Genomic DNA, 13,202 nt, shown 5'->3' with positions numbered 1-13,202 from the left:
ACCTTAGGGGATATAAAGAGAACACAATATTCCTTTGTATCAAAAAACTCCTTATCTCTTCCAACTAAAGCTTTTCCCTCTTCATTTAATCAAAAAAACTGATCATCCCACAGGATGATCAAGGAAAGAATGTTGGAGGGGATGAAGGAAAAAAAGAAGAGAGGGGAATGAAGGAGGGAAGGAAGAAAGTGAGAGTAAGAGGGAGAGAGAAAAAAGAGACAGAGAAAAAGAAGGGAGGAAGGAAGGGCTTACTATGTGCTAGGAACTATGCTAAGTATTTAACTCTTTTGTGTTTATTTTCCCTATATTTTTGCATATATTTATATATGTATGCACTGTCTTCCCCATTAAAAGCCTTGTCCTTGCCAATAAAAATTACTTTGTTCATTGTTTTTGCATCCTGGTACCTAGAAAATAATAAATTCTTAATAAATACTTGTTAATTCATTGGTTTATAGAAACATATTTCTTTATGTCTCTATAGAATGTTAAGCTTTAAAAAAGCATCATCCTCACAATAACTCATGGAGGGAGGAGGTACAAGTGTCATATTATTTTACAGATAAGAAAACTGAAGAATTAAACTAAAAGATGAGGTCGTCAGGGAATATTGGAATTGGGAACTTGAATCTAAGTGTTTTGAGTCTACATCTAAAGTTCTCACCATATAGCTATCTCAAAGAATTAGAAAGAGATAGACCAAAATATGTACTTCAATTATATAGGCAATTGCTTAATTCATAAATAATATATTTTAATATCTAAATTATGATACCTCTTTTTATCTTTTTAATCTTCTTCTGTCAATTGATTATTATATTCAGTAACTTTTTTATCTTTTCTGTCAATTGATTATTATACTAAGATCATTCTATGTGTATTGCTGTTAAAGAATTACTCTTAGGCAAGAGTATGAAAAACGGACCAGGGAAAAGCTATATCCCCAAATTTGAAGCCAAGAAAGAGAGTCCCAAAACTCAGGTACCAAACACAAAGGGAAAGAAAAAAAGAAGCTATAGTTGTCATACTGTTACAGAGAGACATATGTCCATGACCTGATAGAAGCCAAAGAGGAGAGAACCCTCAAGGTCCTGGGAGGGATGATTAAACAAAATCTCTTAAATCACATGGAAGTCTGTTCCAGATATCCTATTCCCAGGCTTACTTTTTATAAAACATCTTTAACACTCGTTCCCGGATCTGCTTGGTCCTGACACCATAGATAACTGGGTTGAGCATTGGTGGAACCACAACATACAGGTTTGCCAGTAGAATGTGAATGTATCGGGGGACATTCCGACCAAATCGATGGGTCATGAAAGAGAAGAGGGCTGGGGTATAGAAGGCCAGGATGACACAAACATGGGAACCACAGGTGCTCAGAGCCTTTAAACGAGCATCACGGGAGGGGAGACGGAAGACAGCTTGCAGGATCTGTCCATAAGAGATAGCAATGGCTATGATGTCAAACACCAAGATGGAAATGGCACCCAGACCATAAATGATGTTGATCCTGATGCTTGCACATGCCAGACGGGCCAGGCCCATGTGCTCACAGTAGGTGTGGGGAATGATGTGGTTCCCACAGAAAGGCAGGCGCAAGATCAGGAACACAAAGGGAATCACTGAAAGGAAAGATCTCACCAGCACTCCAACAGCAATTGCTACTACCACCCTGTTAGTGAGAATGATGCTATAGCGCAGTGGGTTGCAGATAGCCACATGACGATCATAAGCCATGGCAAGGAGTACAGCTGATTCCATGCCAGTAAAGTTATGAATGAAGAGCATCTGTGTCAGGCAGGTGCCAAAAATGATCTCCCTCAAGCTGAACCAGAAGATGCCTAACATTTTGGGGATAGTAGCTGTTGAAAGTCCAAGATCAATGGTGGCCAGCATGGCCAAAAAGTAGAACATGGGTTGGTGGAGACTCCGCTCAGTTTGGATCACAAAGAGTATGGTGATATTACCCACCAATGCAATCAGATACACTATGAAGAAAGGGAAGCCAATCCAGGTGTGAATAGCTTCTAAACCTGGGATGCCTAGAAGCAGGAAGTAGGGAGGATGGAACTGTGTGTCATTGGATATGGACATCCTGCCTGTAGATGATTATGCTTATGTTCTTCACAGGATACTCACCTATCTATGAGGGAGCTCAGTAGGATACTGCTTCACTCTGTGGTCCCTGCAGACATACAAATAAATTCCAAAGTTGTTGCTTTTTTTTTCATTCCCTAAATAGTTGTTTATGAGTTGAACAGTTATACTGGTTCTGTGATGAAATAATTTTTGAAATGTAGAATTAAATGAAAATATATAAAGCTAACACTCCTATATGCTATCAGGTTCTAAGGATAGTTAGATGGGAGAACAGAGAAAATTCAAAATAAAAACTAAAGTTTAAGAAAAAAAAGTAGTTCCAGATAGCTTGATCATTTCCATCCTTAACTTTATCATCTCTGAGAGTTCAATTCTATCCAATCCACATACCATTTAATATCTACTATTATGTACTGGCTAACATGAGAATAAAAATAAGTGAATAAATGCAGTATGATGGCTTCTTAAAGGGATTTTACTATCTAATTGTGAAAGGAAGACAATTTTTTGAATATGAACAAGTAGCTACAATATGTGTTTTTGAAGGGTCAGTGAAATGCTATGAAAACTTCTACAGTTTTACCTGGGGAAATCAAGGAAGGATTGAGTAGTTTAAATCATGGTTGGTCCTTGAGGGAAGGGGCATACAGATGAAAACTGAATTCAAGTGTTTATTCCAGACTTGGGGAATGGAGTGAGCAAAGGCAATGAAAGAAAAGGCAACATAGGAAAGAGGAAGGTAGAGTAGTTTAGTTGTCCTTTAATAAATAATATGTTGGACATCATAAGCTAAGGTTAGAAAATTTAACCTTCTGCCTGCTTATTCTCCTCATGCTCCTCATTTTTATCATCACATTATCACCATCCTTTTCTTCCAAATGCATGGCAAGAAATAGTATGTCATTCAAATTCTGTTCTTTACACTATGTTGCTATGGACACATTATTTAATATCTCTGTCCCTCAATATCCTCATATAAAAAATAACAAATAGCTATACTTTGTACTTATAAGAATATTGCTTAAATATATTGATTAATATATTTAATGATTGGTCTCTGGAAATACTTGAAACATTTTAAAGTTTAACTTGTGTAATAGCAATTTCTCCATCATTTTCCTAATTTTATACAAAGTACAATAAATCAAGTCTTTGTTTATTGAACTTGCTGATTTCTTATGTTTAAATGCTCACACAAGAAATTTAATATTCTGGTCTCTTAATCTGGCATGATCTGGCCAATGTACAACCTGGAGTTCTTGTGAGTTTCAAAATGGATAATGTATGGATAAAGAAGGATAATAGCAAGGAAACTGGTTAACCCACACAAAAAAAAAAATCAGGTTGGCAATAGAGTTGTTTTAGAAAGATCCAGGAAGAGACAGACCACTTCTTCTAAAGAAATTAAGCTAATTAAGAGCAGCATAATGGTGAGACCAAGCAGACCAACAATCCCTCTCTTCTTTTCCCTAGCTAGGCTACACATAATTGGATAATTTTGTTGAATTCTGTGTGGTATACTTTAGAAAGGATACTGATAAGCTGGAGCATCTTCAGGGGCAATGACAAAGAACTATGAGAAAACTAGAGACCAAGACACTTCAGAAGCAACTTAAGGAGATTGGATATTTATCCTAAAGAAGGGAAGGTTCATTGAAGATATGATGGCTTTTTTTAGATGCAGAAGGATTTTTGTGTTTTTCCTTCATTAACCAAGTAGTTAACATCTGCTTATTAAGTCTTTCCTTTCTGTCAGACACTTTGTTGAATGCTAAAGATACAAAGACAAAAAAAAAAAAACAAAAAATAGGTATACTTCTGATGACCTTACATTCTGCTAGGACAATGTAATATAGTCCCAGAAAAATAAATGAAGGATGTATATGAAATATATCCTCAATGATTGGTAGGTTATTAATGACTTATAGAACAGAGAAAATTCCCATGAATAAGATAGCACTTGAGTTGAGCATTGAAAGGCATGAAAGATTCCAAGAAACAAAGATTTGTAGGAAGGGGATTCTAGGTACAGGATGAAACCTGTAGAAAGGCTCTAATATGAGGGATAGATATCATTTGCAAAGATTAACAAGTAGTCAAATTTGTCTGGAATATTGAAGATATAAGAAGTAAGATGAAATCAACTTGTCTTGAGCCAGACTGTGAAATACTTTAATGTCAAACGTAAGCTTTGTATTTCATCATAGAGGGAAAATGGAATCATTGAAGTTTCATTAATAGAAATTTGACTTGGTTGTGTCTGTAATTTTGAACAACAAATTGATGTATGTGTGAACGAAATTTTTGCAATATTACAAGTGTGAAGAGCCTGACTGAGGATGGTAGCAGCATGTATAGAGAGAAGAAATTGAATGTGAAAGACGTTAATTAGGGAAAATGGATTAAAGTTAGAAGTAATTGTATATGGAGAGGGTTAGAGAGAAGAAATCTAAGGTAAATCCTAATTTGCTACCCAGAGTAAATTGAAGAATGATGGTTATGACAGAAATTTTAAAAAAGGATGTGGGGTGGGTTTAAGAGGAAAGATTATCACTTTGTTTTGGGGTAAATTTAGTATAAGAGACTTATTAAATTTCTAGACAGAGATTTCAATCAAGTAATAGGAAATGCTGACCTGTAGTTCAGGAAAAATATGAGATTTGGATGAGTAGACTTCAGAATCAACTGCAGAGAGATGATAGTCAAATCCATAAGAGTATGTGGGAAAAGAGGGAAGCAACCACTAGAAAGGCACTATATGTAGAAGGTAATGAATTCCAAATCTGCCAGAGTGGCAAATAATTATTTGGACCAGTAAAAGAACCAAGAAAGAATAGAGTCATGAAAACCCACAGGGACGAAAGTATGAAAAAAAGAAGGTAGTGTTCAACAATGTTAAATATTTCTGAGATCAAGAAGGACTTGGACAAAAAAAATTACTAATAAAAAGATTAGTGCCAACCTTAAAAATTAGGAATTGAGGCAAGATTAAAAGAATTTGAATTATCAGTGGGAATTGAGAAAGTTAATGCTGCAAAATATCTTCAGCTTTTTATAGTAATTCAATTGTGAAATGAAAAGAAATAGGAAAGTAGCTTGAGAGAGTGGTCATGACATGTTATATTTTTTTTTAAGAATGAGGGAGATCCAGGTCTAGTTGTAGGCAACAAGGAATGAGCCAATGGAAAAGAAGACTTTGAAAATTAGAAAGAGTGGGCAAAGTGTTAAGATCCCTTAGAAGCCAAGAGGAAATAGAATTTATAGTACAAGTAGAGCATTTAGCTTTGTTGAAACTAGGACTGGAGCAAAGGAAGGAAGGGTGAGAAATATAGGATACTCCAGGGAAAATCAGGTGCAATAGGTTAAAAATACCAAGTGGCTAATTTAAACAGTATCAGGGTCAACATCAGAAGGAAACTTCTGAATATCTATTAGAAAGCTATCTAAAAGTAATGGCCTCTTTTAGGAGATAAGTGGGCATCCCATCACTAGGTATCTTCAAGCAGATGATGAATAGCAACTGATATTTTTAAACTCTGAGAACATGTAATCTTGGATAATTTCAGACTCTGTCCCTATAATTAAATCCTTTATCAAGATCAGAACAGAGATTTCTCATAAAATTTTCTGTTTGGCTGATTAGGTAACTATTCTATTGTACAGTTGATTCCACAGTGGTCGTGTTTGGAGAAATAACTGCTGTAGGAAAGATGGGAATTCCTAGGAGAATGTTGAAAGAGCTTGACTAAATTTAACCTAGACCTGCTTTAATGGTTCATCATCAGTTATATGTCATGGCCTCTCACTTAGATTCCCTTTCATTGCCAGTTTAGAGGTATAAATGGTCAATATAGGAGTATCAATTCCCAAAAATTGTGGTCAGCACACTAAGAGCAAGTTGGCAAGGTAAAAACAATTGCTTAGTTCCCCATTTTGGGAACATTTATACCTCCAAACTGGCAACAAAAGGGAATCTAAGTGAGAAGCCATGTCATATAACTGATGAGTTTCACTGAAGGAGCTGCCTCAAGGATTTTCTTTCATTATAGAAATATCTTTTTTTTTTAATTTCATAGCAATATTTTTTTCAATTGCAAGGTTCTTATTCTAGTTTTAGTATATGGGGATACAGTGAGCCAGTTCTTGGTCTCCCTCTCATCCATAAGAAGAAGATTATTCTCTATGTAACACTATGAAGGAAATCTGTTCTTCTGAAGACACAGGATGCATACAAGTTCTAGCAAAAGAATAGTACACAAAGAATTCTTGCCCAATGGAAAATATGGACTAATTCCAAGTAGCAGAAAGCTAGGATTTATGAATTGTGGCTTGAGCCTTTTTAATGTCAACAACCAGAGTTGCCACTCTGAGAAACTATCCAGGGAAAATAAGGAAGATTTCAGTTCTTTCTTGGGTCTTTATAATCATAACTGAGTCTAAATGTACAAATGAGGTAGGCTTCACATATATTGCACTACATATAACTACTTTACAGTTCTTGATCTGGCCACTTGTGTATGGAATCTATTTCCAGGATTATTTCTTAGTTGAACTTCACCTAGATATTTTCTATTGTCTTCTATGCCATTGACAGACTAGGAATCCAACCATTCTCATCTTGCCTTAATTTTTGGATTCTCCCTAGTCATTATTCTCTATGATATCACAAGAAGCATCCTCATGCATTTTCCTCAGTTGCTGGCAACCAGAATTCTTTCACATATATATACACAAACACAAGCACACATTCATGAAATTATTTTGAGAGCTATTTTAAAAAAGTTTAAAACATAGTCATTCTTTCATTCTAAAGTGACCTGAGTCAAAAAGAATTTGTTATGATGGGAAGCAACAAAAGGGACAAATAAAGACTGTGAAAGAAAAAAAAATGGGAAGCCTAGAGTATAGAGAAATAGTTGAGGAAAGGAAGCATAAATATTTGACGGAGAGAGACCAGTTAATATTTAAGTAAGAGGTGATTGGTCAGGCAAAGAGATTAAAAAACATAGAAAAAAAAAGGTATTCTGATATAAGGACCACACTGGATGTCCTTGCTGCTCCCTTATAAATTCCATTCAACTATCTTTTTAGTAATCCAACCAGAATGTTTGCCTCCTTTTCTGGGTCACTCAAAATTCTTTATCTTCTTGTGTTCACTGAACCATTTTCTGACTTGTACCATATTTATTTGTATAAATGAAGTGCAACATAAGTATATATATATATATATATATATATTTTTTTTAAACCCTTACCTTCCATCTTGGAGTCAATACTGTGTATTGGCTCCAAGGCAGAAGAGTGGTAAGGGCTAGGCAATGGGGGTCAAGTGACTTGCCCAGGGTCACACAGCGGGGAAGTGTCTGAGGACAGATCTGAACCTAGGACCTCCAGTCTCTAGGTTTGGTTCTCAATCCACTGAGCTACCCAGCTGCCCCCCAGCATAAGTATATTATAGGCCCCTTGAGAGCACTAGTTTTATGCGTTTTCTATTTTTCATTCATACAATTCAGCACAATACCCTGCACTCTGCAAGTAATTAATAATTGTATAGATTTGACTTGAACTGAATTCCATATATGTTTTAAGGAATAGGCTTTGGCAATATTCAAAATATTGAGTTTGCATCAGGAAAATTATGAACCAAATATATATATATATATGTATATATATATATATTCTAGATAAAATAAATGAGAGACTTCTGGGAACTTTGAAGCTTATGTTCTTATTCTTGGGACAAGATGGTAAGAGAGACATAACTGTAGGTCTCTTGAAATAGAAATATTAAAGAAGAGGTAGATATTTTTTTTTATCCTAGAAGACCTAGGTAATCTCTTTTGTACAGAAGAAATGAATAATAAAGCTTTATTTTCTGCCTCTTTAAATAATGTTACATGAGCATGAATATCATTTTAAAATGAGAAAAACAAGATTTTTCAAGTAAAATGCTCCCTGTCTTTGACTGACTTATACCCTTAGCTCTACTCAACCTTAACTTGTCTTGTCCCTCTCCTAGCTGTGTAGAGATTTCTGGAGGGAAGGGGGCTGGCAATGCCTTGGACATGAACTAGAGCCTGACTCACCAATCCTGGTAGCACAGGGGTTCTCTTGTTGGCCTCAGTTCCAGGCTGCACCTCAGCCTATGAAGTCTCAAAAAGGGAGGTTTTTATTTTAAAGACATATTTCTCTATGGGTAACTTCTTCCTAGGGCCTTTCCAAACTTGGCATTTGGGAATAGACCTGTGGCCTGAGGCTCAAAACAAAAATCACTTTAGGTTAATCCTGCGATTACTGAAGCAAATTTTCAGCCTTTAGGGAGTTGTTGGACAGGGGTTAGGAGATTCCACTGGGGCTAGAAGATTCCAAGTTGCCTGTGTTAGGGGTGGCCCAAATAAACCTGAGGCAGAGGAGGGGATACAAGACATAATTAACTATGAATATAATTATGGCAGGCCTATGACCTGAAGCCCAGAAGATAACAGGAAGAAGCTGGAATAGAGAAAATAAAATCCTCACCCTCCTGGCCCACATTCATTCCCTGTGTAAAGATAAAACTAGGGAAGTTTTACAGGTTGGACCATCAGAAGGAAAGGAGCTGCTTCCTTTATTTGTCAGTGGATTAATAGATAGAATTGCTCCAAAATGCAATGAATGTATCTTTTGTCCAATGTTTCTGTGATTCTGGTAGCATAGTTAATTAAGATCTAAATCTCAGTTTACTTGATATACAACTCATCCCATATGCAGAAATTTTTCATGACTTCTTGCCCCACATGCAGATATCTTCCAATACTCTTCCTCCAAACTTACCCTCTTTCTATGTCTTCGTTCCCTTATGTGGCCCAGTCCCCTGCTATTCCCCAAATTCCAGAGTTTCCTAAGATTCTATTCAACTTTACTTTTTTTTAAACCCTTACCTTCTATCTTGGAATTAATATTAAGTACGGATTAAAAGGTAAAAGAGATATGAGGGTTAGACAATGGGGGTTAAGTGACTTGCCCAGGGTCACAAAGTGTGACAAGGAAATCACTTTAAAAGACTGATATATATTAATTTAAGGTCACCAAGGAATTCAGCTATGTAATTCCTAAATGAAAACTCAAATCAGCTGTCAACCTTTTATGGAGTTTAATTACAAACAGGAGGAAGAAAGGTATTAGAGATAGAGAGAGAGAGAGGGAGAGAGAAAGGGGAGAGAAGGGAATAGGGCTTAAATACCCCTTCTGTTTAGGCTGGGCCAAAAGGCCCAAGCCCCTAGATAGCTGAGGCAAAGAAAAGAGATCAGTCCCTATCACTCACGTGACCAAAATGGAGAAACAGTCTCAGGGGCCTCCACCTCCAGCTTCCTTCAGAGCAAGCTTCTCAGAGCACAACCTCTCCAACCCACCTCCCCAGTCCTCAGACCCCTCTATCTTTAAGGAAACCATCCAAGTTCTCTCCCCTCAGTTCTCACATCTACCAATCACTGTCCATGTCTTCCCTGTGCCAATGGTGGCTCTACCTTAACCCAGGACTGCCCAGAGGTCTGTGGCTTTGCACATGTCTGCTGAAGGTCATATTCTCAAATAATTAAATCTTGATCCTTTGCTACAGCCCTTCCTAAATCCTGTTACCCTGAGTAGGGTGGAGATTGGACTAATTAAATTTTGATCTATGCTGCAGCCCTTTTCATTGTTCAGCAAAAGGTTTCTGTCCTAAAGTAATCTTAAGAAGGGAGGAGGAGGAGGAACCTCCCTTGTCAATAGGATTCACATTCCAATAAAGTTCCCACTATCAGTATGAAATTTTCCAAGTATGAAATTTCCCAATGGTGAAATTTCCAACATTTATAAGTCTAAGAAATTTTAAGGTTTACAAAAGCTAGTAAGTATCTGAGGCCAAATTTGAACAAAGGATCTCCCATCTCTAGTCTGAGCCACCTAGTTGCACCTTATTCTTATTTTTTAATTTTCAGTTATCTATAACCTCCTAATCTCCACCTATCTCTCAATTACATGTCCCACTAGAATATAACCATAAAGCTTAAAGTAAGACTTCTAACTTTAGCATGTACTTAGAAAAAATACTATTCTTGAAGGGGAGAAGGGAGAACAAGATCATGCCAAAGACTGGCATTCCACCCTTCATGGGACTTTTCCTCTACTGTCGGGATGGATAGAGGCAGGTGAAGCCTGAAAGTACTTGATGTTTGATTATGAACTATACTTAAATGTAAAAATTCTTGGAAAACTGGAAATATTGGAAAGAAGTACACCATTTCGTCAAACCTGATGGAGAAGCCAGAATCAGAAGTTTAAAAATATTGTGAAAATGGACTGATATCTCTTACTCATGAAACCTGAAAGATTCTTTGGTCAGAAATTTAGAGAACCTGCATTCAATATATATTTATTAAGCACTACAATATGTTTAGGATACCATGATCTGGTCTAGGGAAGAATGAAAAAATAAAAATGAATGATATAAATTTGCCCATATGGGTCTAATACTTTATGATGGGAATAAGATATGTGGAGATAAAAATGACACTTTTTATTATATTATAAAAGCATTAGAAAGCTACAAAACTGGGATTTGTAAGGCGTGAAGGGGGGAAAACACCTATGAATAAAAATGTAATTCTGACAGTATCAAAAAGGATGAGATGTAGGGGACAAAAAACAAAAGAGGAAAGGAGAATATCCTTTTCTGGATGTTCTCCACCTGGACAATATCTACTTTCTAAATATGACTTCCAGAATAAACAGATTTTTACATATTTCTGGGATTTTGTGACACAAATTTCTTTCCATTCTCCTACCTATTTCCTGACATTCTTCAAATCTCGCAATTTGGAATAATTATTTTCCTCTTCTCCTAAATTATAGAGCCTTCCTCCATTTATTACCTCCAACTTATCTTGTATGTAGCTTATTTATACATAGTCATTCACAAGTAGTCTCCTCCATTAAGTTATCAGTTCCCTGAGAGTGGGGATATCTTTTGCCTTTTCTTTAAATACTCAGGGCTTGCCACAGTGCCTGAAATATATTAGCCCTGGATAAATGTTGACCAAATGGCCACTGATAATGAGGGAGATGACAATGAGGACTGCATTAGGCCTGTGTCAGTGGAATCTGAAAGGAAAGGATAAGAAATTTTGCAAAAGAAAGAAAGAACAAATCACAAAAGAGCAAAGAGACAAAAAGAATCTGAGAGCAGTTTTTTTAAAAAAGGACTACTGGACAAAAATTGCTATTACAAACAGAAATGATGAAATCCAGAAGAAACCATTTAGAAGGAACAGTAACAAACTTTGGTATCATTAGGTTTTCCTGTAGTGAAGACATTTGAGGACCAAGTCTGAGTTTTCATTATTCAGAAGCAACACACATCTTCCACAGTGAGCCTATTAGACTTGAAATGTGGAAACATGAGTTGAGGGGAAGGGATAGTCAGTAAAGTCCCAAAATAATTTAGCATGTGCAGAATCCAAAGATGGATATGTTTTCAAGATTCGATTGCTGGGGACCTCAGAGTCCCAATAGGTGTCAAACAAATGTACTGAAGTTGTTGATCTATTAGATCATTTCTGAGAAAACATTCTCAGTACCTTCTCTTGGATTTGCTTGGTTCTGACTCCATAGATGACAGGATTGAGAGCAGGTGGGATCACCACATACAGATTGGCCAGAAGGATATGAATGTATTGAGGTACTTTCTTACCAAAGCGATGGGTCATGAAGGAGAATAAAGCAGGGGTATAAAAGGCCAGGATGACACAGACATGGGATCCACAAGTGCTGAGGGCCTTGAGGCGGGCATCCTGGGAGGGGAGACGGAAGACAGCTTGTAGGATTTGTATGTAGGAAAAAGCAATGGCCATGATATCCAAAAAAAGGATACAAATAGTGCCCAGTCCATAGATAATATTAACTTTGATGCTGGCACAAGCCAATCGAGCAAGGCCCATGTGTTCACAGTAGGTGTGGGGAATGATATGGTTCCCACAAAATGGTAGCCGAAGAATAAGGAACACAAAGGGAATCACTGTGAGGAAAGACCTCACTAAAACCCCGAGGCCCATCATGGCAACCACTCTGTTGGTGAGGACAGAGCTGTAATGAAGGGGGTTACAAATAGCCACGTATCTGTCATAGGCCATGGATACTAGCACAATTGATTCCATGCCAGTAAAGTTGTGAATGAAGAACATCTGACTAAGACAGGCCCCAAAGCTAATTTCTCTCAACTTAAACCAGAAGATACCCAGCATCTTGGGGATGGTGGCTGTGGACAAGCCCAAGTCAATTGTGGATAACATGGCCAGGAAGTAGAACATGGGTTGGTGGAGTGTCTTTTCTGTCTTAATCACAAAGAGAATAGTGATATTCCCTGCAAGTGCAATTAAATACACAAGGCAGAATGGGAAACCAATCCAGGTGTGGAAAGCTTCTAGTCCAGGAATACCCAGCAGTAGGAAGGAGAAAGGGTGGAACTGTGTGTTATTGGTAGAGTGCATCTTTTTGTGTAATTGTAAAAGACCCCAATCACTGCAAAATTATTCTTATCTGATTTGTTGAATACTAGCTCATCCACTCTGGATCTCTGTAATCCTAGAAAGAAATAAAGAAAATGTGAACTTTAATTCATCAAATATGCAATTTTAGAATAATATAATCTTAGAATAGAATGAGAATTCAGAGGCTTATCCAATTTGTACCTCATAATGTAAATCTCTGAAAATGACATACCTAACAATCTAGCCTCCATTAGAAATTCTCCAGAAATGGAGAATTCAAAATCCAGTCTCCTTCTGGATAACTTGATACATTAGGGCATGTTTCTTTAAAGAAATTCAAATTGTCACTTTCTGTAACTTTCCAACACTGAACCTATTTTTTTGTGTTTTGGAATAAATGAATAGCCATTCTAAATTTGAAAATGACTATGTTTTATGAAAGACTTCTCCAAGTTAAACATGCTGAGTTCTCTTTCCCTTTATTTGGATGCCATAGATTTGAGCAAACTTGATTTTCCTTTTCTTAATATATTCCAGGTTTCTAATTTCTCCTTTTCCAAGTATGCTCCCCAGTTAAATAACATTCCCTAGATA

At 36.7% G+C, this 13,202-nt stretch overlaps 2 protein-coding genes across 2 annotated transcripts; both read right to left on the bottom strand.

The window, feature by feature from the left end:
• Positions 1–903: 903 nt before the first annotated feature.
• On the bottom strand, positions 904–2,410 carry LOC100020624 (olfactory receptor 52E2-like). Its single transcript, XM_001373016.3, has one exon. It carries the CDS (start codon positions 2,095–2,097, stop codon positions 1,162–1,164), a length of 936 nt encoding a protein of 311 aa, XP_001373053.3. The 5' UTR covers positions 2,098–2,410; the 3' UTR covers positions 904–1,161.
• A 9,262-nt stretch (positions 2,411–11,672) lies between these two features.
• Positions 11,673–12,608, bottom strand: LOC100017512 (olfactory receptor 52E2-like). Its single transcript, XM_001364813.2, has one exon. It carries the CDS (start codon positions 12,606–12,608, stop codon positions 11,673–11,675), a length of 936 nt encoding a protein of 311 aa, XP_001364850.1.
• Between the last annotated feature and the right edge of the window lie 594 nt (positions 12,609–13,202).

This window comes from Monodelphis domestica, chromosome 4, assembly GCF_027887165.1.
Source record: "Monodelphis domestica isolate mMonDom1 chromosome 4, mMonDom1.pri, whole genome shotgun sequence".
Classification (NCBI taxonomy): domain Eukaryota; kingdom Metazoa; phylum Chordata; class Mammalia; order Didelphimorphia; family Didelphidae; genus Monodelphis; species Monodelphis domestica.
This window is presented reverse-complemented; position numbering and strand designations above follow the sequence as displayed.

What these genes read in the sequence shown, in the direction of transcription:
- LOC100020624 (XM_001373016.3), bottom strand. Translation starts at nt 2,097, where the DNA reads ATGTCCATATCCAATGACACACAGTTCCATCCTCCCTACTTCCTGCTT.
- LOC100017512 (XM_001364813.2), bottom strand. Translation starts at nt 12,608, where the DNA reads ATGCACTCTACCAATAACACACAGTTCCACCCTTTCTCCTTCCTACTG.